This window comes from Centruroides sculpturatus, unplaced genomic scaffold, assembly GCF_000671375.1.
Source record: "Centruroides sculpturatus isolate CEXI.00-Female unplaced genomic scaffold, Cexi_2.0 scaffold161, whole genome shotgun sequence".
NCBI classification, from domain to species: Eukaryota; Metazoa; Arthropoda; class Arachnida; order Scorpiones; family Buthidae; genus Centruroides; species Centruroides sculpturatus.
This window is the reverse complement of record NW_019384373.1, coordinates 30585-56561: the sequence shown is the minus strand read 5'-3', so window position 1 is coordinate 56561 and position 25977 is coordinate 30585. Positions and strand designations below refer to the sequence as shown.

General features: G+C 34.8%; 3 protein-coding genes across 12 annotated transcripts in view; all 3 read right to left on the bottom strand.

Annotated features, from left to right (window-relative positions):
• Positions 1–415: 415 nt before the first annotated feature.
• On the bottom strand, positions 416–15013 carry LOC111615605 (zinc finger protein 595-like). Of its 9 annotated transcripts, none has more exons than XM_023357067.1 (3): positions 14747–15012; positions 2178–2720; positions 416–2051 (listed from the first exon to the last, which is right to left on the bottom strand). In XM_023357067.1, exons 1-3 carry the CDS (start codon positions 14805–14807, stop codon positions 1051–1053), a joined length of 1605 nt encoding a protein of 534 aa, XP_023212835.1. In that variant the 5' UTR covers positions 14808–15012; the 3' UTR covers positions 416–1050. The 9 variants fall into 9 exon arrangements, with proteins under 9 accessions (XP_023212835.1, XP_023212805.1, XP_023212813.1 ...); XM_023357037.1 differs by adding an exon at positions 2843–3050 and having other exon boundaries at positions 419–2512; positions 14747–15010; XM_023357045.1 differs by having other exon boundaries at positions 419–1169; positions 1254–2720; positions 14747–15010.
• Positions 15014–17288: 2275 nt separating this feature from the next.
• On the bottom strand, positions 17289–21279 carry LOC111615590 (zinc finger protein 251-like). 2 transcript variants are annotated; one of them, XM_023357006.1, is made up of 4 exons: positions 21123–21279; positions 18940–19482; positions 18310–18813; positions 17289–17889 (listed from the first exon to the last, which is right to left on the bottom strand). In XM_023357006.1, exons 2-4 carry the CDS (start codon positions 19454–19456, stop codon positions 17771–17773), a joined length of 1140 nt encoding a protein of 379 aa, XP_023212774.1. In that variant the 5' UTR covers positions 19457–19482; positions 21123–21279; the 3' UTR covers positions 17289–17770. The 2 variants fall into 2 exon arrangements, with proteins under 2 accessions (XP_023212774.1, XP_023212766.1); XM_023356998.1 differs by having other exon boundaries at positions 18310–19482.
• A 4110-nt stretch (positions 21280–25389) lies between these two features.
• Positions 25390–25977, bottom strand: part of LOC111615455 (zinc finger and BTB domain-containing protein 24-like) — a 4276-nt gene continuing 3688 nt past the window's right edge. The window contains exon 3 of the mRNA XM_023356868.1: positions 25390–25801. Within this exon, the coding sequence (XP_023212636.1) occupies positions 25390–25801 (412 nt within the window). The remainder of the gene's footprint in view (positions 25802–25977) is intronic.

The following is a 25977-nucleotide window of genomic DNA, read 5'->3' as shown; positions in this document are numbered from 1 at the left end:
AAGTTATGTAGCTGTTTAAAATGGATATTTAATACCACTAGTTACAAAACTGAAAGAAAAATATATTAAAAATTCTAACTCAATGCTCATTTAACAATATAAACCATTAAAAGTATCCATTATATTTTAAACATTAAAAGGGTATTAACTGTCTAACTCAGGTATGGCCAACATCCAGTCCGTCTGATGAATTTATGCCGCTCGCGATTTATTTTTTTAATATTACCTACTGAAGACCGAATAGCTCGAGAAAAAATTCTGACCCCTAAAAAAATTAAAAAGGTCAACAACTCACTGTGCGTTTAGAGTTAACGCTCCATTAGAAATCTCTTAGGCACAGCGTAGAACGTTAATAATGCATTATAATGTGTTATTAAATTAATCTCTATGTACAATTTAGTCTCTACGGAGTGACACTACAATGAGATTTTGCACCCCCTCAAAATCTTTCATTGGCAGCTTCTGGTTCGGCCCGTGAAAAACTTTAAATTTATGTGACCAGTAGTTAATCTTTCTTCTTTGAAAGTCAGACACGAAACACACACGTCTGTACCTTGAGGCAGCAACACTTCGTCTTCAATGTGTGTGAGACAGGGAGCCGAATTCTTTAAAGACCGTCCATAAAGACGTCATTCTATTTCTTTCGAATTTTTTCATTCCTTAAATTAAAGTTTGTATATACCAAAGTACTAAAATACAAGCCTGATTTATGTTGCCTCAACAAAGCACAAGTCTTCCAAAATAAGTCAATGACACTTTCTATTCCATATAATGCCTATCTGAAGTTGGACTATGTTATCGCTGTGGTGTAGTCTTGACGTTTGAATGTTTCCCTTCGATTAAATCAATAAAATAATAAATTTTCAATAAAATAAAAGCTGTTTTTAATTACAAAATTATTCAAAATACAAATATTCAATAAAAATCAGTTAAAATCATTTAAAAATTTGCGAATATAGGCCGAAATAAAATTTTAAATATGTTCGTTTCATCGGTACTTTTCGTTTTACAGAATTCTATAATTATTCTAATAAATTTTTGAATTCATGTTCAACTTGATTTTATCGGCGTATATCTTTTTCTTTTATTCTTTTTCACTTCGAAGTCTCTTTGTTCATCCAGAGTTAAACTTGGATTTTGAAATGAGGAAGATCCTGCCTGCATCATTCCTTCGTGAGTAGGAGCTGGAGACAGCCCTGCCTGCATCGTCCAGTCATAAGTGTGAGCTGAAGACTGTCCTGCATGCATCATGCCTTCTTGAGTGTGAGCTGAAGACAGCCCTGCCTGCATCGTCCAGTCATAAGTGTGAGCTGAAGACTGTCCTGCATGCATCATGCCTTCTTGAGTGTGAGCTGAAGACAGCCCTGCCTGCATCGTCCAGTCATAAGTGTGAGCTGAAGACTGTCCTGCATGCATCATGCCTTCTTGAGTGTGAGCTGAAGACAGCCCTGCCTGCATCGTCCAGTCATAAGTGTGAGCTGAAGACTGTCCTGCATGCATCATGCCTTCTTGAGTGTGAGCTGAAGACAGCCCTGCCTGCATCGTCCAGTCATAAGTGTGTGCTGAATACGATCCTGCATGCATCATTTCTTCGTAAGTAAGAGCTGAAGACGGTCCTGCCTGCATCATCAATTCGTGAGTGTGAGCTGAAGATTGTTCTGCATGCATCATCCATCCGTGGGTGTGAGGTAAAGATTGTCCTGCCTGCATCATCCATCCGTGGGTGTGAGGTAAAGACTGTCCTGCCTGCATCATCCATCCGTGGGTGTGAGGTAAAGACTGTCCTGCCTGCATCATCCATCCGTGGGTGTGAAGTAAAGACTGTCCTGCCTGCATCATCGATTCGTTAGTGTGAGCTGAAGACTGTCTTGCATACATCATCAATTTGTGGGTGTATGGTAAAGATTGTTCTGCATGCATCATCCATCCGTGGGTGTGAAGTAAAGACTGTCCTGCCTGCATCATCGATTCGTGGGTGTGAGGTGAATATTGCCCTGCCTGCATCGTCCAGTCATAAGTGTGAGCTGAAAACGGTTCTGCCTGCGTCATCCCTTTGTAAATGTTAGCTGAAAACGGTCCTGTCTGCATCATCCATTTGTGAGTGTGAGCTGAAGACGGTTCTGCCTGCGTCATCCCTTCGTAAATTTGAGGTGTAGACGGTCCTGCTTGTGTCATCCCTTCGTAAATGTGAGCTGAATACGGTTTTTCCTGTGTCATATTTTTGTAAATGTGAGCTGAAGACAATTCTGCTTGCATCATCTCTTCGTGAGTGTGAGCCGAATAAGGTCCTGCTTCCTCTAAACTTTCATTTGGGTAATTTGCTTTTCTCACATGGAATTTACTATGCAAATCATATTTTTCTGTCTTCGCACTTCTTCCAGGATCGTGAACTATTTTGTGTTCTTTTAAGAGTTTACTAGTGGTAAAAGATTGAGAACAAATTTCGCACTTAAACGGTTTTTCTTCTGTATGCAATTGCTCGTGAACAGTCAATGTAGTTTTATATTTGAATGTTTCGTCGCACATTTTACATCGAAAAGGCTTTTCGTTCGAGTGTTTTGTTAAATGTTGTTCTAAACCAAATTTATATGAAAAAGCCTCCGAGCAAAATTCACACTCGTGAACTTTTTGTATATCACCTTTCTCATCGATTTTATCAGAACTCGTATGGCGACGATTCGATTTATCTTCCATTTTGTTATAGGTTACTTGCGGGCTCTCTGTAAAAAAAAGTTCTATTTTAGGTAATAAATATAAATGTTGCACATATAAAACATTTTATTTAAGTTTTAACGTTTGAAGAATTTTAAATACAAATTTAAATGTATTAAACGAANTGAATGTTTCGTCGCACATTTTACATCGAAAAGGCTTTTCGTTCGAGTGTTTTGTTAAATGTTGTTCTAAACCAGATTTATATGAAAAAGCCTCCGAGCAAAATTCACACTCGTAAACTTTATGTATATCACTATTCCCATCGATTTTATCAAAACTCGTATGGCGACGATTCGATTTATCTTCCATTTTGTTATAGGTTACTTGCGGGCTCTCTGTAAAAAAAAGTTCTATTTTAGGTAATAAATATAAATGTTGCACATATAAAACATTTTATTTAAGTTTTAACGTTTGAAGAATTTTAAATACAAATTTAAATGTATTAAACGAATTAAATAGATAACTTGTTTAATGTTAACCTTATATTTTGCATAACAATAAACTTAAACTACAACTTTAAGGTATTAAACATACTCTGCAGAAGAACTCGTCAGGTGTTATGAAGAAAACAATAATAAGTCTCCAAAACACATAGATTAGATGAATAAATTTAAATACATCAAACCGTCTGGAGACAGTATAAATAAGCAGGAAACAGATAAAAACTTAAAGATAGTTTACAAATAAGCTCTTAACATTTACAACTTACTGAAAAAATCATAAAGAGAAGCTAAGGAAACAAGAATAGGCTGGAGTATACAAAATACTTTATGAAAATCGACAGCTAGGCATCTAAAAGGATTACCTCAATGTCACATAAAAAACGTAATAGGAAAACAACTACAATGTAGGACAAGGCCATAGTAATACAATTTTAGCAGCATTGCCGCAGGTGGAAAGATTAGTTTTATAGTAGGATGATGCGAAAATCATTATAAAGTCAAATTCTCCAACTATCGCTAATGATATGGAAAAAATATGAATTTATAAGAGCAAGATGAAACAGCTGTGCCTGAACGCGAGAGATGCTAACGCATTACCTTTAGCCTGGAATTATATTATTGAAAGACGATTTGGACATAAAAACCCTTTAAATATGTGCCTCCCTATAATCATAGTTAGCTGTCATAGATTTTTGTATATATTTTTCTTATACGCATATTTATTTGTATTTTGTTAACTTTGTATACTTTTTATGTTTATTTTTTTCTATTGTTAACGTTATATTTTTTACAAGTTATCTTTGATGTTTACAATGGATATTTAATACCACTAGTTACAAAACGTAAACTAAGAAAAAAATATATTAAAAATTCTAACTCAATGCTCATCTAACAATATAAACCATTAAAAGTATTCATTATATTTTAAACATTAAAAGAGTATTAACCGTCTAACCTGACTGTATTCAATGTCTTTTAGTAACACTGATTACTCTTAAGATCATTTATTTTGTTGAAATTTCCTTTAAGATGAGTGCAGGAATATCGATTAAAATAAACGATCCAAATGCTTGCTTCAGCATGATTGTTGTAAAAGTCTAAAAGTTTTCATTATCAATTAATAAATTCAGAATCAGAATGAAAAATGTTCTTGTTATATTCAAAGTACATGTACAGGCAGACACTATTACTGCATTCATTCGAAGTGGAGATCAGCAGCAAGCAAATAAATGCTTTCTTAGCTACTTAAAATGTTGCTTAAAAGCACCATTTTTCAATTATTACTTGATTTAAACATCGTATAAATTGTTTTACTTGACAACAAACAATGAAAACGTAATTAGTAAATAAGAAAATACGTTTTCTACTTGATCACTTTTTGACATAAAGCGAATTTGATTAGATATGAAATATTTGGGAACAATTGATATAATTCTATCACTATAAAAGTTATTGTTAATTTATTATTATTAATTAATTTTAAAATATAAATGAAAGTGATGATTTTAATTATTCAATAAAGGTTTTATACTTACGAAAATCTTTCTTTATTTACAAGGGATAGTTTCACGTCTTTCCTTCACAAGTATTGGTTAAAACGTTGCTTAATTATCATGAATATATTTCAATTGTATTTGTGGCTAATGAATAAAATTTTGAATTTTTTGTTAATAATAAACGGTTTTATTTTTAGTTAGGTTTTGCATGGGAATTAATAATATTTCTGGATTTTGACAAAAAACTAATTTACATAATTGTGTAGTTTACTGAATCGAGTTCAGCAGAAAAGTACAAGCGATACCCCGGTTTTTAATTGTAAAAATGATTTAGAAATATTGCTTTAAATAAAATTTTCTTACGTTGCGAATTAATTGTGTTAAAAATTTATTGAACTTAACGAAAATATTCGCTTTAAAATACTGGCATTGTCTAATAAATTGACATTTATTCAGATGGATAATCACACCAATAACGTAACTCGTTTTATTTCAAACCAGTTATTTTGTTAAATTACTTATTTAGATGCAAGGGCGTAATCAGGATTTTTTCATAGGGGCTAAAATAAAATAACGTTGTTTATTAAAAAAGAAATGTATTTGAAGATTTGAAAACGCTAAAAGTAATTAGTTGCATGCTATTCGAACCTATGTAATCTTATTTTAGCACTAGCTTACAGGTGTTCTGGGTAAATGTTGTCAAAATTTCTTTCTGAAATTTAGTGCTCACTAATGGCCAAGCCGTCTTTTTACCCTGAACACTGTGAGTTCGGTCGTAGATTTCTGTCTCGCTCAGACAGGCTGGCCAGGTGCAGTTTTCTGCGTTTTCTCCACGTCTGTAACGCCTGAATAGGGGCCAGTTTTTCTTAAAAAGACCTCCCAGAAGGCATACCCCTAGGCATATCGCCCGAGTGTTGCGTTACCATAAGTTAACAAACAAACTTTCTGCCACGTTCAAACAATACTATACAATAGGTTATAATAGTAATGCCACGCAATACTATTATAACCTAGTGACTAATAATTTTTCGTTTGACTAAATCAGCCAGGGTAAGGCGCTCGCCTTTCTCTGTCTCACCGTGGCTACGCTCCTGTCCAGATGTAAGTCTCTCTATAGTCACGTAACTAGACAGATGCAACGGTCAACGGGACCTGAAACGAAGGCTTCGAAATAGAACAGGCGGAAAAATTGTTGGCTGGACATTTTTCCGAAAATTTGGAAATTTTAGTAAAATCATTTATATCACATTTGTTAACGTACTGTAAATAGTAAGAAGCAACCTCCATTATTCGGAAACAATCAGCATTAACATCGCCAAATCGGTTTTCTCAATGCCACTGGTAATGTAACCATCTCAGGTGTAAATTCCTAATCCGACTTATTTTTTAGCTTTAAAACTAGATCCTAAAGGGTGGGCTATTTCCATTTTGTGTTCAAATTCTGATCCTATTAATATCTGCCTTTTAATATTCAGTAGTGACTAAAAGAGGATTAAAATTAGTCTCATTCGCTTTATTTTGATGTCAAAACCATTGTTTTTATACTTATCAATACAGTATACTTAAGCATTAATTAATTGTATGACTAAAACGGTTTAAAGAAGTAACCTATCAATCTAGTTGATTTGGAAATGTTAATGCTAATCGTTTTTGAATAATGCAGATTGTTTCTTAATATTAACATTATGATAACGAATGTGATATAAATGATTTTACTAAAATTTCCAAATTTTCGGCAAAATGTTCAGCCACACCACAAATTTTCCACCAGTTTCATTGCGAAGCCCTCTTCGTTTCAGGCCCCGTTGCATCGATTTCACTTGTCTAGTTGCGTGACTATAGAAAAACTTAATACATCTGGATAAGTAATAGAATAACTGGTTTGAAATAAAACGAGTTACGTTAATGGTGGGATTATCAATTTGAATAAATGTAACTTTATCCGACAATGTCTATATCAATTGTTCCCAAACATTACATATATGATCAAATCGCTTTATCTCATAAGTTGATCGGGTAGAAAACGTAGTTTTTTGCTTAATAATTACGTTTTCGTTGTACGTTGTCAAGTAAAAGAAGTTTTACGGTGTTTAAATCAAGTAATAATTGAAAATTGGTGCTTTTAAGCAACATTTTAAGTAGCTAAGAAAGCATTTATTTGCTTACTGCTGCTCTTCACTTTGAATAAATGCAGTAAAAGTGACTGCTTATACTTTCAATAAACTAAGAACATTTTTAATTTTGATTCTTAATTTTATCATTAGTGATGAAAACTTTTAGATTTTTATAATACAGTAGAGCCTCGAATACTCGGCCTAATGTGGACCGAAGGGTGGCCGAGTTTGTGAAAATGCCGGGTTATCGGGAATGGGGTTCAAAAAATAAGTGACTGTTTCCTCGGAAAATACTGTACTGTACTTGTGTGTATTGTTTAGTTGATAATACAACAGAGAATAAACTGCCCAAATACCCTTAAACAAAGGAAAAGTACGTCCTTTATGAAGGCATACATCCTTTACTACATGAAAATGAAAATTAACGAATACACTGTATACAGTAATTTACCTGATTAGACAGACCTCAGAAAAATACTTTATGAGAGCTTTTATACATTTATAAAGCTGTCTATAATAAAAATTAATTAACTAAGGATTTTTTTGCCCTGCCAGGGCGTGGCCGAGTTATCCGGAGTGCCGGGTTATCGAGTGCCGAATTTTCGAGGCTCTACTGTATTAATGTAACTAACTTTTTTACAATTAGAAGGAGGACGCAAATAAAGAAAAAACTATTGTAAATAAAACAAACATTTTATTCATTGCAACAATAATATTCTATAATAGCCTCTACTCGTGTGTATGTGCCGTGTCGTGTTTCGGTAAGAAGTAAACAAAGTCACTTGCGCGCAGAGCGCTCTCTCATGGTCTCCCGTGCGGAGCACATGCATCTCATAATCACGTTTCATCGCACTGTACGGAGCCTTGATGAATCGTCGTATCAAATACAAACTCCTCAAACACAACGGATTGACTCGGCATGGATTGAATGTGGAGACTTATAGATTAGTCTTCAAATACCGAAAAGGAGGACATGTGGGAGCACACTTTTTCGAAAGAGGACGAAACCTATAAAAGATGGACTATCCTCCCCGAAGGAGGACGATTGGTCATCTTAATAATATTAATGTCGAGGCATATATTTCAATCGTTTATTTTACTCGATATTCTTGCGCTCACCTTAAATGAAAATTTCGACAAAACAAATGATCTAAAGAGTAATCAATGTTACTAAAAGACATCGATTACAGTGAGGTTAGACAGTGAATACATTTCTAATGCTTAAAATAAAATTTATCCATTTTATTTAATGGATTATATTGTTAGATAAGCATTAAGTTAGTATTTTTCTCGTTTTTTTTTCTTTTGTAACTAGTTGTATTAAATATTCTTTTTAAGAAATTGAATTTAGGTTAATTATTGTCAACTTCTTGTTACTCCTTCTTTAAAAACTTGATCGTATATTCGGCATTGCACATCAAGAGTACATACAGCAATAACGTAGACGGAGGAGTAGCAACAGTGATACAGTTGAGACGTGTGGGACTTGTGCTAAAGCAAAAACTGGACTCCTGAGTAACAAGCTTTTGTTTTGTAATTTTAACTGTACCTACACAAATTTTGGCTACGATGAGACTGTAGATAAATATAACGATACCACTACTAAACCCTTTGTCAGTTTTAATGGATTGTTTTCTGCTGGTATCAGGTTTTTATTAGTAAATCATTGCTTCGGTAGTTACCCAGTATTTTTTTCAGTTTATACTTATTTGTCATTAATACAGAAGAGTGCATGTCTAACCTGAAAGAGTTTTTGTTAATTTTATGTTCTAATCTATACATATAATCGAGATTGGTTGATAATAATAATAAGTGCAGAGCCCAAACTGTTAGGAGTTGAAAGTTGAAATTTGGTACATAGTTAGGGTACATCACGAGAACGTACACTAAGGAAAGATTTTTCGAAATTTCCCCCACAGGGGATAGAGAGAGGATTAAGGCTTACTCTGAATAATACTGCTTCTACTGTTCTATTTTAGATGCAGATTTTGCGTGTTTGATTGCGTTTTAATAGGGTGCGTACACTAAGAAGGGATTATTCGTAATTCTTCCCGCGGGGGGAAGTTTTAACAATGGAAGTGTTTAGAATGAAAGTGTTAACAATGGAAATGTTAAGAATGAGTGTGTTAATAATAAAAGTGTTAAGTAACAATGGAAGTGTTAAGAGAAAGCAGCGTGCAAGATTAACAAGCGCAGATGCGTTTTTGCGAAAAATCGAACATATTTTCAGACCCATCTAAAAGTTCTCTAATCAGTCTGGAAACAGGACGACTAATTCTTTCATTCTGTGAAAACAAGTAAGATTGGCTATGAGGTATTAACATTAATCTTCGCTATCGTTACCTTTTGCCCGAGCAACGCCGGACTTATTTGCTAGTTGATGTATAAATGAGGAAGTAACCGAAATAAAAAAAGATAGAGTTACCTTTTTTATAGTGACTTGCCCTAAGCCCCTAACCACTACCTGAGATTTCATGTCAACCAAGATTATACTCCAATAGCCAAATCCAGATGATATAATAAGATTTATTTTTATATTTATCATTGTATAAAAATGGTCGGTAGTGACCGCCTACAGTACACCGTAACGTGCGACCAACTGACCGTATAAAATCTTTGCCACTGTCTCTGCGGTACAGTCGGCGATCGAAAAAGCCTCCACCCAACGGATAAACCTGTTGATGAGCGTGAGACAATATATGCTACCTTGCGAAGGCGGAAGGGGACTTATGATATCCATGTGCACGTGTTCAAAACGGAAGTTAGAGACTTGAAGGTTTTGGACGGGGCACCAAGTGTACCTATGAACTTTCGCTCGTTAGCATGGTATGCAGGTTTTGTCCCACATACAGGAGTTTTTTTCTCATGGAAGGCCAACATGCAATAAGTATATAAATAATAAATAATAATGTTATTGACATTTTTATTAATAGATAGAATTATTATTTATTAAAATTATTATATATTATTTCAATAAATAAATAAATAATGTGAGTGTGACTGTCATCCTTCGTAAAAAGGAGCAAAGAATCCATAAACTTATTTCAAACAAGCAGCAACAAACATCACACAAATTTTTATTTTTTATAATTAAACAAGTTCATTTGATATTAATAAAGTAAAATAAAACAAGTTCATTTGATATTAATAAAGTAAAATAAAACTTTCATGATCATATTATTCTATAGATGTTTGTATTGTTTAAAAGAATTTCCTATGATCTGCTAAATTTGAAATTGTGAGCTTAATGGTTGGTGAGATCACAAAGGTTGGCGACCGCTGGTATAGAATGTCCAAAATAATAGAGACATCTTTATTTCAGCAGTAAATTGCAAATAATATGCAAAATAGCACACAGGATAGTATAGAATACAGGACTGCAGTAGATTAAGGGTGAATTTCTACAGAATACTGTTTTGGAATATGTACTAAATTAAAAGTTTTATTATGGAAAGAAAAAAATCACTCTCATCATTTTGTGGCAAATTATGTCAGTTCTAGAGAAGAATGTGGAACAGAATGCAATCTAGAAGACACCCTGCGCTGAATTTCCGTCAAAAATACTAATATGCAGGTAAACTTAGCAATTCTACAATGAGTCTGAGGAAAATTGCATCTCATCTAGCCATAAATGTGTCAAAGTGAACAGTATACATAATTATTTACAAAATTAAAAAACGAAACACATTTCGTTTCTAAATTGGAACCACAAAGACAAGCCTGTGCATAATTAGTAACGTATACTTTTTTTAATGTTTGGGGACTCCTGATTAGGATATCAGCAAGTCCTAGATACGAGGTATATACCTAATGCCATTTGTATAAGAATTGAAATGAAATTTTTCCTATTTCTAGAATATAATTTAATCCACTTCTAATGCAGTATTTACTAGGGACTGGTTTTTAGTAAATGACATTCATGTTATTCACTGGCCACGTGTTCTTTTGACGTTAATCCCGTAGAAAACATGTTTTGTGTCTTAGCAAGGAAAGTATGCAGGAATTGAAAGCAATACACATCAGTAGAATCTGTAAAACTGGCAATAATTGATGCTTGACACGAAAACACAGATGACAACAATGCCAGATTTAATTAAAATGCCTCAATGTCCTTGACTTACTAAAATATAAAATTTCGTCTACAAGTACGTATTTTCTAATATCAGGACTTTGTAGCATTATCTGTAAAGCCAGTATAATAAGTCCTGATATTAGAAGATACATACTTGTAGACGAAATTTTATATTTTAATGCTAGATATAGTTTAGAAATAACTAATAAGCATGGTAAACATATTGCTTATTAATAATACATAAAATTATTTATTTAAATATTAAAGTTGTCCTATTATTTTGGAACTATTATATCCTATACAACATTGTTGAAATTTAATATCATATGATATGATTATATTAATAAATTAATAGACAAATTCCCTTTTATTGTTTTGCATGTTTTAACCAGTTGCTAGATTCACATGTAAGCTGCTAGCTGCGTATTGCGTATTTTAAATCTTTCTTCTTAACAATTATGACATCAGACATTCACGTCCTTCCTTGAATTTGAGGGTTTAAAACTGCTTTTCACAGAACGTTAGAAGAATGTGATCAATGCTGTGTTTTCGTGTCTGGCTGAATTAGTAAAACGTACGCCGCTGAGTTCAGTTTAAATTTTTCCAAAAAACCACATAGTAATGCTGAAAAAACACGACATTTTGAAACGTGTAAGTTCTCAACAAACGGTTGATCGAAATTGCATAGTAAAGCTAAACTACTAGAAAACCCTTACCACAAATATGAGTCATAAAACGACTATTATTACCTAAAGTTGAAAGAGTTATTTCCAAACAGGTCACCCAAGGGTGCAGTTTTTGTTTTCGTCCCAAGTCCCATACATCCCAAATTACGTTACTGCGCCTAGCACTATTATTTGTGATGTAAGCCCGTATTTAATGTGTGGTGTATACATTTGATCAAATCAATAGAGCATTGTTTTCATTTTTTAAAGTTTTATTTTAATTCCGAACATAATTGACAATAGAATCAATTTGAAACACAATAATGTTCCGAATTACAAAATAATTTTAACACATTAGGGCACAACTAGGAATGTTAACATAGTTAGTACCAATTAATTTAGTATATTTTTTAATTGATTTTTCAAAATTTTGTATTTTAAACATTTCGTTTATTTAGTTTCACATTTACTTCTTTCCCTCTTTGTCAGAAGTTTGAGTTGTAAAAGAACGACTGAAAACAGAAAATGGGGGCAAAGGTCCTGCTTGCATTTGTGGTCCCTGCAAGGTTTGTGTTGAGGAAGGGCCTGCTTGCGTTAATGGTTGCTGCTGGTATGAAATTGACAACGGTATTGCTTGTACTTGTGGTTCTTGTAAGATTGGAACTGAAAAAGCTTCTACAAGCCTGTCTACGTCTTCCAGGATTGGATATGATGAAGATTCTTCTAACACCCTTAGTTCCTCCAGGGTTGGGGTTGATAAAGGTTCTGGTTGCATTGATGGTTTCTGCAAGTTTTGTGTTGAAGAAGGGCCTGCTTGCGTTAATGATTCCTGCTGGTTTGAAATTGACAACGGTGTTGTTTGTACTTGTGGTTTGTCCAAAATTGGAGATGGCAAACTTTGTGCAAGCTCCCGTACTATCTTCATGTCTGGAGTTGTGGTAGGTTCTGGTTGTTTTTGTGGTTCCTGCTGGATCGGAGCAGACGAAGTTCCTTCTAACTGCCTTAATTCCTCCGAGGTTGAGGTTGACGAAGTTTCTGCTTGCATTTGTAATTCTTGCAAGGTTTGTGTTGAGGAAGAATGCTTGAAAGTAGAAAATGGAGGCAAAGGTCCTGTTTGCATTTGAGATTCTTGCAAAGTTTCTGTTGAGCTAGGACTTGCTTGCACTAATAGTTCCTGCTGGTTTGAAATTGACAACGGTCTTGCTTGCACTTGTGGATCCTGCAAGATTCGAAATAGCAAACTTTGTACAAGCATCTGTACTGCTTCTGGGTCTGGAGTTGTGGAAGGTTCTGATTGATTTTGTGGTTCCTGCTGGATCAGAGCAGACGAAGTTCCTTCTAACTGTCTTAATTCCTCCGTGGTTGAGGTTAACGATGTTTCTGGTTGCATTTGTAATTCCTGCAAGGTTTGTGTTGAGGAAGGACCTGCTTGCACTAATGGTTCCTGCAGGGTTTGCTGTGAGAAAGGTTCTGCTTGGCCCAATAATTCTCGGATGGCTTTAGTTGAATCAGGCTCTTTACGTTTACTCTCTGTAAATAGTTTTTCGAATTCACTAATTGGCATGGGTGTCAGTGGTTTCTGCAAAGCTTGAGATGAGGAATGTTTTGCTTTTTTCTGTGGTACCTGCAAGGTTCTAGGTAAGGAACGTCTTTCTTTTCTCCGTGATACCAGCATGGCTTTAAGTGAGGAAGTTCCTGCTTGCGTCTGTGGTACCTCCAAGATTTCAATTTCAGGTGAGGAAGGTCTTGCTGGCATCTGCGGTACTTCCAAGATTTCAATTTCAGGTGAGGAAGGTCTTGCTGGCATCTGCGGTACTTCCAAGATTTCAATTTCAGGTGAGGAAGGTCTTGCTTGCACTTCTCGTACTTCCAAGATTTCAATTTCAGGCAAGGAATGTCCTGCTGCTTGCATCAATGGTACCTTGAAGGGTTTATATGGAGAACGTCTTGCTTCACTCACTAGTTTTTTTGAGGTTTGATGAAGTGTACAATGCATCTTATACGTTGTTATATCATCAAACTCTTTATTACATATTTCACAAATATAATTAGACCTTTCAGATTTGTGTACACTTTTTACATGGTTTTGTAAATCTCCATCATTTTGAAATATCTGCTCGCAAGTTATACATGTATATTGTTGTTTTTCTGTATGCGTATTTCGATGCTGTTCGAAAGCTTTTCTTCCAGTGAATCCACAATTGCATATTTCACACATATGCCAGCTCAATCTTGAGTGGATTTTCTTATGTATATCTAAATGTTTTGAATTTTGAAATACTAGTAAGCACCTATCACACTTGAATGTCTTTTCTGCGTGAGTTGTCTGATGATCAAGATATGCACTTTTTTCAGAAAATGTCATTTTGCAATCTGAACACGTATATTCCATTTTTCTGCATTGGGAAGCAATAAAATACACATTAGTCGAAAATACGAGTTTTGAACAATAGATTCCAGATAGTAATATACACCTAGTATTAAATAAAGGATTGAAACAGGAAATCGAAAAACGTAGTAGTAGTTAAGAAGTATGAAATGCGTAATAATATAAGTGATACAATGACAATGTAACTTCCAGTTGACACCGAAAGATACTATATAATTAATTTGGGTTTTCTATCTCTAAGGTAGTCTCCTCCTCCAGATTAATGAAAGACAGACAGACGACAGTGGAAATTTATATGTCTATAAATTAACAATTTTAAATAAAATTTTGGGGCTATAAACTGTTTTCACTATCTAATACGTTAATTCTTATCCCTAGCATTAATTACCCTTTTTAGATGATTTATCTTATTGAAATTTCCATGATGATTAAAGGGATAGAAAGTAAAAATAAACTATACAAATACATGCTTCGAGATTGATATTAAAAAAAGAGTTTAATAATTTTCAAAATTAATGTGAACAACCATAATCGAAAATGGTTTTGTTATGTATAAAGTAGCAGCAGTCACTTTTTCGGCACTCGTTCAAAGCGTAGAACAGCAATAAGCAAAGAAATGCTTATTAAGCTGCAATTCTGTGCCATTAAATATCGCATAATTTTTTTAGTTGACAAATTGCCATTAAAACATAACTAATAGACAAGAAAATACGCCTTGTACACGATAAATCTTCGAGTTTAACTGATCTATTTAAGGTATAAAGAAATGTTTACTAATTTTATCAAAGACCTCGGTAATATTTTAATGTAATTCGAATTTAAAATATAAATTAACGTTATTTTTATACTTACGGCAACTTTTTTTTTCAAAATTCACAAGGTTCCAATTTCCACGTATCTCCTTCTCAAGCATCGGTTCAGTTGCTGCTTAATTACCATAAATATACTTCAGTTGTGTTTGTGATAAATGAATAGAATTTTGAGCTCTTTGCTAATAATCAATAGATTTTATTTTATTTCGGTTTTATAGAACTAACAATGTTTTAGGAATTTGGCAAAGGATTGACGTATCATTAATTTACATAATTTATTTTACTGAATCGATTTCGGCCTCAAAGTAAAAGCAATTCCTTGTTTTATTTTTAAAATCATTCGTTAAAATAAAGAAAAATATACAGCGGTATCTCGGTACTCGAACAACTCTGTATTCGAACATGAGTTTTGAAAAAAAGTCGCTCAGTATTTGCATAACACGCGCTTTTTTTAGAACGTAACTATCGTATTATACGAGTGATATCTGTATACGAAACCATTTTAAGTATTCTTTCTATAATAATAAGTACTATACCAAAAATTATTGAAGTTATTGTTTGATTATTAAATTTTTAAAGTGAAATATTGCACTTTAAGTGAATTATTGAGTTTTTTTTTTGTACTCAAAATTAGTGTATTTAAAACACGGTGTTTAATATCAGTTCATTCTCTTCTTACAACAGCAAATACCTGTCGGTAGCTTATATAACATTATGTTTTGTTTGGTCTACCAGATGAAACAGTAAGAATAAACAGAAATTTTTTCTGAAAATAAAGATATAGTTGAGTAAATTTAGTCAAAATTATGCACGTGTCTTCTATATAGAGACGAAACAGGACATTTTGTTATTCGATGCGAAATTTTGTAATACACAGTATAATGTCTGCAGATCGATTGCCGATTGTAAGTTTAAAGAATCCGCTACACTACGAAATAACTTAAACTAGTAAACCTGCAGTTTACGTTGATCAACATTAACCTCTTCGTAATAATTTTCATGTAGTAATAAGATATTTAATATATCGGTCTCTCATCACTGCTCTCTCAGAACTTGTACAACAGTTTATAAAATGGTCTTCATAAAAGCAAGCGCAGCAAATTAGTCAAAGTTTTTCTAACAAGAGTGTTCTTCCAGGTGTAGTAGAAGCTATTGATGGCACTCACATTAAAATATCATCTTCACAGATACACGCAGTCGCGTATGTAAACGGTCACGGTTACCATTCTATAATCTTACAAAATAAGTGGTGTCACTTTTGATTCAAAGTAATTCAGTGCATGAATAAAAAATTGTCACAACGTTTCATACATTAATGTAAACAATCGCTTTATATGAATTTTCTTTTAATACAATCTGAAGTTCTACAGTACAGGTCTGCACTCTAATGATGTTTTATTAACTCCTCCGTTTTCAGCTGTGTGACAATTTCCTGGTTTTTATCTCCTGCCATGCTGGTGTGAGAACCGCGATTTATTAATTAATTTAGCACAAAAAATACATTAAATGTGTACATAAGTTATTTATATGAAAGGAAATTTTATGCGTCATTTTTGGAGAAAAAGGAAATCAACTTCCTTTCTCACACGGCCTTATCTATATATCAGTTTACTCTCTGCACTCGTTACACATCCCGTGTGTCCCTTGAACGCTATGGTGCAGATAGCCTTTTATAAAGGGGGATTTTCACACATTCGGGGCAGTTCTCGAAGACCCTAAGATGCCACACGTACTACTGTAGTCCCTGCCATAAAACCATTTTCCGTCGCATTATTTTAACTTGTGCACCTTCATAAGAGAAGGCGATCCCGCATTCATTCTCCACCTTCCGAATTCTCCGACTCTGAGAAGCTTATGTATGCTACATAAGTTGAGGTAGTATAATTCTAACATTGTAAACTCATTCTCGCGCGAATAGATTAATCTAAGAATTTAATGGTCTCTCAGAATCTTCTATTCTACTTCATTTGTTTTATTAAATTTTGTTATTGTTTTGTAATGGCCCTGTCGATTAATCTCGAACCAAGAGCTTACCGCGACTCAACTCACTCATCGTCAGCCCTTCTATCTAGTGTCGGGAATCCTGACGGGAGAGGACGATTTTAACATCCCCTAGTCTTTACCTCTTCTCTTAACGACCACATAAAATCGCCATCCTACGACTCAGTAAACGAATCTTGTGGATCGGTTGCCGGTAAGAGGTAGAGACCTTATATAATTCTACCTCCGGTTATTCTCACACTGGTGAAGATAACCTCAAGTTTTGGTATTATATATGTTATGGACAAAGTGATTAATATGAGCATTATGAATAATGACCAACAAAATCGGGCATTGTAATAAATTTCAATAATTTATCAAATTGACCGGTCATTATGAATACTGCTACCACCTAGTCGGGCAAAGTGATAATAATACGTTGAGGAGTGATCATCCGGCATAAGTTAGCCAATCAGAACTTACATCTTACTTGCTCACGCGTATTGCATTTAGTACCGAACTTTAAATTTATGTGACCAGTAGTTAATCTTTCTTCTTTGAAAGTCAGACACGAAACACACACATCTGTACCTTGAGGCGGCATCACTTCGTCTTCAATGTGTGTGAGAAAAGGAGCCGAATTCTTTAAAGACCGTCCATAAAGACATCATTCTATTTTTTTCGAATCTTTTCATTCCTTAGATTAAAGTTTGTATATACCAAAGTACTAAAACACAAGCCTGATTTATGTTGCCTCAACAAAGCACAAGTCTTCCAAAATAAGTCACTGACTCTTTTGCATATAATGCCTATCTGAAATTGGACTGTGTTATCGCTGTGGTGTAGTCTTGACGTTTGAATGCCTCCCTTCGATTAAATCAATAAAATAATAAATTTTCAATAAAATAAAAGCTGTTTTTAATTGCAAAATTATTCAAAATACAAATATTCAATAAAAATCAGTTAAAATCATTTAAAAATTTGCGAATATAGGCCGAAATAAAATTTTAAATATGTTCGTTTCATCGGTACTTTTCGTTTTACAGAATTCTATAATTATTCTAATAAATTTTTGAATTCATGTTCAACTTGATTTCATCGGCGTATATCTTTTTCTTTTATTCTTTTTCACTTCGAAGTCTCTTTGTTCATCCAGAGTTAAACTTGGATTTTGAAATGAGGAAGATCCTGCCTGCATCATTCCTTCGTGAGTAGAAGCTGGAGACAGCCCTGCCTGCATCGTCCAGTCATAAGTGTGAGCTGAAGACTGTCCTGCATGCATCATGCCTTCTTGAGTGTGAGCTGAAGACAGCCCTGCCTGCATCGTCCAGTCATAAGTGTGAGCTGAAGACTGTCCTGCATGCATCATGCCTTCTTGAGTGTGAGCTGAAGACAGCCCTGCCTGCATCGTCCAGTCATAAGTGTGAGCTGAAGACTGTCCTGCATGCATCATGCCTTCTTGAGTGTGAGCTGAAGACAGCCCTGCCTGCATCGTCCAGTCATAAGTGTGAGCTGAAGACTGTCCTGCATGCATCATGCCTTCTTGAGTGTGAGCTGAAGACTGCCCTGCCTGCATCGTCCAGTCATAAGTGTGAGCTGAAGACTGTCCTGCATGCATCATGCCTTCTTGAGTGTGAGCTGAAGACAGCCCTGCCTGCATCGTCCAGTCATAAGTGTGTGCTGAATACGATCCTGCATGCATCATTTCTTCGTAAGTAAGAGCTGAAGACGGTCCTGCCTGCATCATCAATTCGTGAGTGTGAGCTGAAGATTGTTCTGCATGCATCATCCATCCGTGGGTGTGAGGTAAAGACTGTCCTGCCTGCATCATCCATCCGTGGGTGTGAGGTAAAGACTGTCCTGCCTGCATCATCCATCCGTGGGTGTGAAGTAAAGACTGTCCTGCCTGCATCATCGATTCGTTAGTGTGAGCTGAAGACTGTCTTGCATACATCATCAATTTGTGGGTGTATGGTAAAGATTGTTCTGCATGCATCATCCATCCGTGGGTGTGAAGTAAAGACTGTCCTGCCTGCATCATGGATTCGTGGGTGTGAGGTGAATATTGCCCGGCCTGCATCGTCCAGTCATAAGTGTGAGCTAAAAACGGTGCTGCCTGCGTCATCCCTTTGTAAATGTTAGCTGAAAACAGTCCTGTCTGCATCATCCATTTGTGAGTGTGAGCTGAAGACGGTTCTGCCTGCGTCATCCCTTCGTAAATTTGAGGTGTAGACGGTCCTGCTTGTGTCATCCCTTCGTAAATGTGAGCTGAATACGGTTTTTCCTGTGTCATATTTTTGTAAATGTGAGCTGAAGACAATCCTGCTTGCATCATCTCTTCGTGAGTGTGAGCCGAAGAAGGTCCTGCTTGCTCTAGACTTTCATTTGGGTCATTTGCTTTTCTCACATGAAATTTACTATGCAAATCATATTTTTCTGTCTTCGCAGTTCTCCCAGGATCGTGAACTGTTTTGTGTTCTTTTAAGTGTTTACTAGTGGTAAAAGATTGAGAACAAATTACGCACTTAAACAGTTTTTCTTCTGTATGCAATTGCTCGTGAACAATCAATGTAGTTTTATATTTGAATGTTTCGTCGCACATTTTACATCGAAAAGGCTTTTCGTTCGAGTGTTTTGTTAAATGTTGTTCTAAACCAGATTTATATGAAAAAGCCTCCGAGCAAAATTCACACTCGTAAACTTTATGTATATCACTATTTCCATCGATTTTATCAAAACTCGTATGGCGACGATTCGATTTATCTTCCATTTTGTTATAGGTTACTTGCGGGCTCTCTGTAAAGAAAAATTCCATTTCAGGTAATAAATATAAATTTTGCACATATAAAACATTTTATTTAAGTTTTAACGTTTGAAGAATTTTAAATACAAATTTTAATGTAAACGAATTTAATAGATAACTTGTTTAATGTTAACCTTATATTTTGCATAACAATAAACTTAAACTATAACTTTAAGGTATTAAACATACTCTGCAGAAGAACTCGTCAGGTGTTATGAAGAAAACAATAATAAGTCTCCAAAACACATAGATTAGATGAATAAATTTAAATACATCAAACCGTCTGGAGACAGTATAAATAAGCAGGAAACAGATAAAAACTTAAAGATAGTTTACAAATAAGCTCTTAACATTTACAACTTACTGAAAAAATCATAAAGAGAAGCTAAGGAAACAAGAATAGGCTGGAGTATACAAAATACTTTATGAAAATCGACAGCTAGGCATCTAAAAGGATTACCTCAATGTCACATAAAAAACGTAATAGGAAAACAACTACAATGTAGGACAAGGCCATAGTAATACAATTTTAGCAGCATTGCCGCAGGTGGAAAGATTAGTTTTATAGTAGGATGATGCGAAAATCATTATAAAGTCAAATTCTCCAACTATCGCTAATGATATGGAAAAAATATGAATTTATAAGAGCAAGATGAAACAGCTGTGCCTGAACGCGAGAGATGCTAACGCATTACCTTTAGCCTGGAATTATATTATTGAAAGACGATTTGGACATAAAAACCCTTTAAATATGTGCCTCCCTATAATCATAGTTAGCTGTCATAGATTTTTGTATATATTTTTCTTATACGCATATTTATTTGTATTTTGTTAACTTTGTATACTTTTTATGTTTATTTTTTTCTATTGTTAACGTTATATTTTTTACAAGTTATCTTTGATGTTTACAATGGATATTTAATACCACTAGTTACAAAACGTAAACTAAGAAAAAAATATATTAAAAATTCTAACTCAATGCTCATCTAACAATATAAACCATTAAAAGTTTTCATTATATTTTAAACATTAAAAGAGTATTAACCGTCTAACCTGACTGTATTCAATGTCTTTTAGTAACACTGATTACTCTTAAGATCATTTATTTTGTTGAAATTTCTTTTAAGATGAGTGCAGGAATATCGATTAAAATAAACGATCCAAATGCTTGCTTCAGCATGATTGTTGTAAAAGTCTAAAAGTTTTCATTATCAATTAATAAATTAAGAATCAGAATGAAAAATGTTCTTGTTATATTCAAAGTACATGTACAGGCAGACACTATTACTGCATTCATTCGAAGTGGAGATCAGCAGCAAGCAAATAAATGCTTTCTTAGCTACTTAAAATGTTGCTTAAAAGCACCATTTTTCAATTATTACTTGATTTAAACATCGTATAAATTGTTTTACTTGACAACAAACAATGAAAACGTAATTAGTAAATAAGAAAATACGTTTTCTACTTGATCACTTTTTGACATAAAGCGAATTTGATTAGATATGAAATATTTGGGAACAATTGATATAATTCTATCACTATAAAAGTTATTGTTAATTTATTATTATTAATTAATTTTAAAATATATATGAAAGTGATGATTTTAATTATTCAATAAAGGTTTTATACTTACGAAAATCTTTCTTTATTTACAAGGGATAGTTTCACGTCTTTCCTTCACAAGTATTGGTTAAAACGTTGCTTAATTATCATGAATATATTTCAATTGTATTTGTGGCTAATGAATAAAATTTTGAATTTTTTGTTAATAATAAACGGTTTTATTTTTAGTTAGGTTTTGCATGGGAATTAATAATATTTCTGGATTTTGACAAAAAACTAATTTACATAATTGTGTAGTTTACTGAATCGAGTTCAGCAGAAAAGTACAAGCGATACCCCGGTTTTTAATTGTAAAAATGATTTAGAAATATTGCTTTAAATAAAATTTTCTTACGTTGCGAATTAATTGTGTTAAAAATTTATTGAACTTAACGAAAATATTCGCTTTAAAATACAGGCATTGTCTAATAAATTGACATTTATTCAGATGGATAATCACACCAATAACGTAACTCGTTTTATTTCAAACCAGTTATTTTGTTAAATTACTTATTTAGATGCAAGGGCGTAATCAGGATTTTTTCATAGGGGCTAAAATAAAATAACGTTGTTTATTAAAAAAGAAATGTATTTGAAGATTTGAAAACGCTAAAAGTAATTAGTTGCATGCTATTCGAACCTATGTAATCTTATTTTAGCACTAGCTTACGGGAGTTCTGGGTAAATGTTGTCAAAATTTCTTTCTCAAATTTAGTGCTCACTAGTGGCCAAGCGGTCTTTGTACCCTAAATATTGTGAGTTCGGTAGCGGATTCCCGCCTCGCTCAGACAGGCTGGCCAGGTGCAGTTTTCCGCGTTTTCTCCATATCTGTAACGCCTGAATAGGGGCCAGTTTTCTTTAAATAGACCTTCCGGAAGGCATCCCCCTGGGCATATCGCCCGTGTTTCGTTACCATAAGTTAACAAACAAACTTTCCGCCACGATTCAAACAATACTATACAATAGGTTATAATAGTAATGCCGCGCAATACTATTATAACCTATTGACTAATAATTTTTCGTTTGATTAAATCAGCCAGGGTGGGGCGCTTGAAATCCGTATCTTCCTTGGTAGCGGTCCTTTATAGTTTTAATATCCTGGTGAAATCTTTCACCTTGTTCTTCACTGGTGTCTCCTAAATTTTTAGGAAAACGGTATAAGCGACTGTGTAAATAGTCCACCTTAATACTCGTATTACACCCATGGAATTTGAAACTGTTAAGCATCTCTTTTGCCGGTTCAACATAATTTTCAGCTTTGCGTTTGCCTAGAAAATTTCTGACAACTACAACAAATGAATTCCAGGCTTTTCGCTCAGCTTCATTCATCGAATTTAGGAAGGCAAGATCGTTAATGAGTTGTCTTATTTGTGGGCCGTCAAATATTCCTGCTTTAATTTTTTCTATACTTAACTGAGGCATTTTTCCCCTATATATGCAAAGCATGATCCCTTCTTATCAAGAGCCTTTACAAACTGCTTCATTAGGCCTAGCTTGATCTGCAGTGGAGAAAAGATCATTTTCTCTCGTTCTACCAAAAGTCGTTAATGACATTTTTTTCTCCAACGTCCATTTTCTCTCTCTTAGGCCACTCTTTTCTAACCCAGTGGTGTGTTTTGTCTCTGTTAGAGGCACAACAAGCAAGGATATTTGGTGTAGCCAATTTGCTGTCCAAAGAGAAAATTTACCATTTTTAAGTCTACACAAATTACCCATTGATGTTTACGATACTTTATCTTTTTCAAGACAAGAGCTATGGCGTTATATTCCTCTTTCATTTTCGTTGAGTGAGCAATTGGTATTGAACCATATTTGTTCCCATTGTGTAGAAGGACACATTTCGAACTTCGTTTTGAACTGTCAATAAATAGGCGCCAATCATCTGAAAAATATTTAAAAAGGCCCATTTTTTTCAAGAGTCCTCTAATTTCGTGACAAAACACAAGATTGTCTTCTTGAGAAAAGAAGGGTAGCAGATCCTTTTCTCTTGTACGGTAAAAAATAATTTTGGTTCCTTGCTCCAGTAAATTTTTCTCCTTCAACCTGTAAGTCAATAATTCAGAAGCTTTTTTTGGCAGGTTGAGATCTCTGGTGAAGTCATTTAACTCATCCTGGTTGAAACATTGAGGAAATTATGACATTCTGTCGTAATCACAATCACCTTCATTAGGGTCAGAGAAATACTCGTCCTCACAGAGCTCTGTTAGCTGGTGAAATGATGGAACTGGCACTTCCTGTGAGTGAGGGACCGAGCATCTTGCAGAGACTAAATCAAGATAAATCCACTTGCTACGGTTGTTACGATTAATTCCATTAATATTTACTAGGCAGAAATAACAGTCAGCGAAGTGATTTTTGGGTTCTCTTCAAACTATTGGTACGCGAAATTTCAGACTTTTTCTTTTGTCAGTAGTCCACTGTTGTAAATGTTCTGTACAAGTTTTACAGACCTGATGCGGTGCCCAGCTTTTATCCTGATCACCAAGTTCAAAACCAAAGTATCCAAGATAAGCTAAGCTCTGTTTACAAAGTAACTAATAGTTTTTCTGTTTTTTTAACGTATATTCTCTGCATATGTAGCAAAACACATCAGAATGATTTACACAACTTCTTTTACTTGAACTCATTTTATTTCTATTCAACAACACAAATAAAAGCATCTAGAACACAGTACTTTGTTCTTTGTTTCCCTTTCCTTCTAGGACTTTCCTTTATAAACGACAGTTGAATTGAAGAAACGACAAACGAATCATGTAAACTGAACTGTATTTGAATAGAAGGCGTATCTTTCACATGTTTTTCCTGCAGGATTATAGTAGAAGACCCTGATCGCATTTCTGGTTTTATCAGGGTTTGTATTTTACAAGGACTTGTTTGCGTTAATACTTTTTGCAAGATTGAATGTGAGGAATAAACTTGAGATCGAAAACAAAGTTCACTCTGAAACGGTGTCTTTTTTGCATGCGATTTCTCATGAGCATTTAACTGAAATTTATGTTTGAATCCTTTGTTGCATATTTCACATCGAAAACGCCTTTCGTTCGAATGTGTTCTAAAGTGTATTTTTAAATGTGATTTCTACGAAAAAGCCTTTGAGCAGTATTCGCACACGAAACTTTTAAGCGGATCAGTTTTGCCACAGTTTCTTTCAGAACTCGTCTGGCGACTGTTCGATTTATCTTCCATTTTGTTATACTAGCAGGCTCTGTGAAAAGACAAACTGCATTTCAGGCATAAATATAAATTTTGTACATTAACTCTTAAGCTGTAAATTTATTCGCTTGTGCCAGTAAATATAAGTGGAGTATGAGTCGACCAAAATGGCTGCCACAAAGGGTATAGCGTGCGTGACAGCATACTAGAGTTACATGTGTATTGTCTTTTTAATATCTTTTCTCTCTGTAGTCAAAACGTTTTATTTGCATTTGTGTCCGACATTAATCCTAGTTGATTTTGTAGTTGTTTAAGTCACGATGATTATGAATATGTGATTTTTTTGATCACATATTCTAAATACATATAGAATCAGTGGTGATATTCAGCGGGTTCGCACAGGTTCGGCCGAACCCGTTGTTAACATTTTCAAAGTTTTCCGAACCCGTTGTTAAACACACGTAACATTTCTCAATAGTTTTGTTTCTTTTAAAAAATATATTAAAATATACGTATTATACTCTGTAACACTACTAAACTAGAGCTTTATACCCCGTTCGCCTTGGTGCAACCTCCATCGACCGTTTCAATCTCGACTGAAACCAGGTTTAATCGCGATCGATTGAAGAGAGTTCTTGAAACTAGGTCCAATCATACGAGAGATCCCACGCACGCGAGAAAATACAAGATGGCTGCGGAACACGTGTCGTGCTATCGACAGCGAAATAAAAAAAATATTGTGTTTCGAGAAACGATGACATCTGTCTATTATTATGACGGATACCCTCACCCCCAGCCACTGGCAAGCTGTCGCAAGGCTAAGGGACCACTGCTCAATTAACCAAGCAGAATCCCTGGCCATCCTCCGTGCTCTACAACACATAAACAATCATCCCCAAAGGTTTCAACACGGCAAAGTAAACATCATCAGCGACAGCAGGATTGCCTTGTGGCAGGTTAAAAATGAAAACCACAAGCTTCCAATTGTCAACGACAGCCTCAAGATTCTAAAACATTTAAGGGACAACAATATACAAATCTACTTCCACTGGGTCAAGGGCCACTCAGACACTAACGGAAATGATCGGGCTGATGACCTAGCCAAAAAAGCCGCTAACATTACTTCAAAAATCCACTATCAGGCCCTACCACTCACGGCTGTTCTCAGCTCTCTCCGTTCCATTATAATTAACAAATGGCAAAATGAGTGGGACAACAGCACCACGGGTCGCTACACGTACGCCTTCATCCCCAACATCAACCAAAGGCTGAACAATCACGTCTTCCATACCAACCACGGCCTGACCCAGATGCTCACAGCACATGGAAACTTCAGGGCATACCTCAACAGGTTCCACAACAAGGGTAACGCCAAATGCAACTGCGGGATTCCAGAAGACGAAGACCCATTCCACATCATTTTCACTTGTCCGAACTACAACTCTCAGAGGAGACCACTCCGCAATGAAGCAGACTCTGAAGGACTTCTTTGGCCATGCCAACTGAAAGACCTTGTTAACAACAACAAACTCTTCGAAGCCTTCAAGACCTTCGTTTCTAAAACCAAATTAAGCATCTACTTCAACGTGGCAAGTAACACAAATTAACGGATCTTTTTCGGCCTAACAAGGCCGGTCTTCCTCACTCTACTCTAATTTCCTCCAGGTAACCCCATACTGTACTATATACCCCCACCCGCCAATACAAACGGGTGACTGTTGTTCTCTCATGTT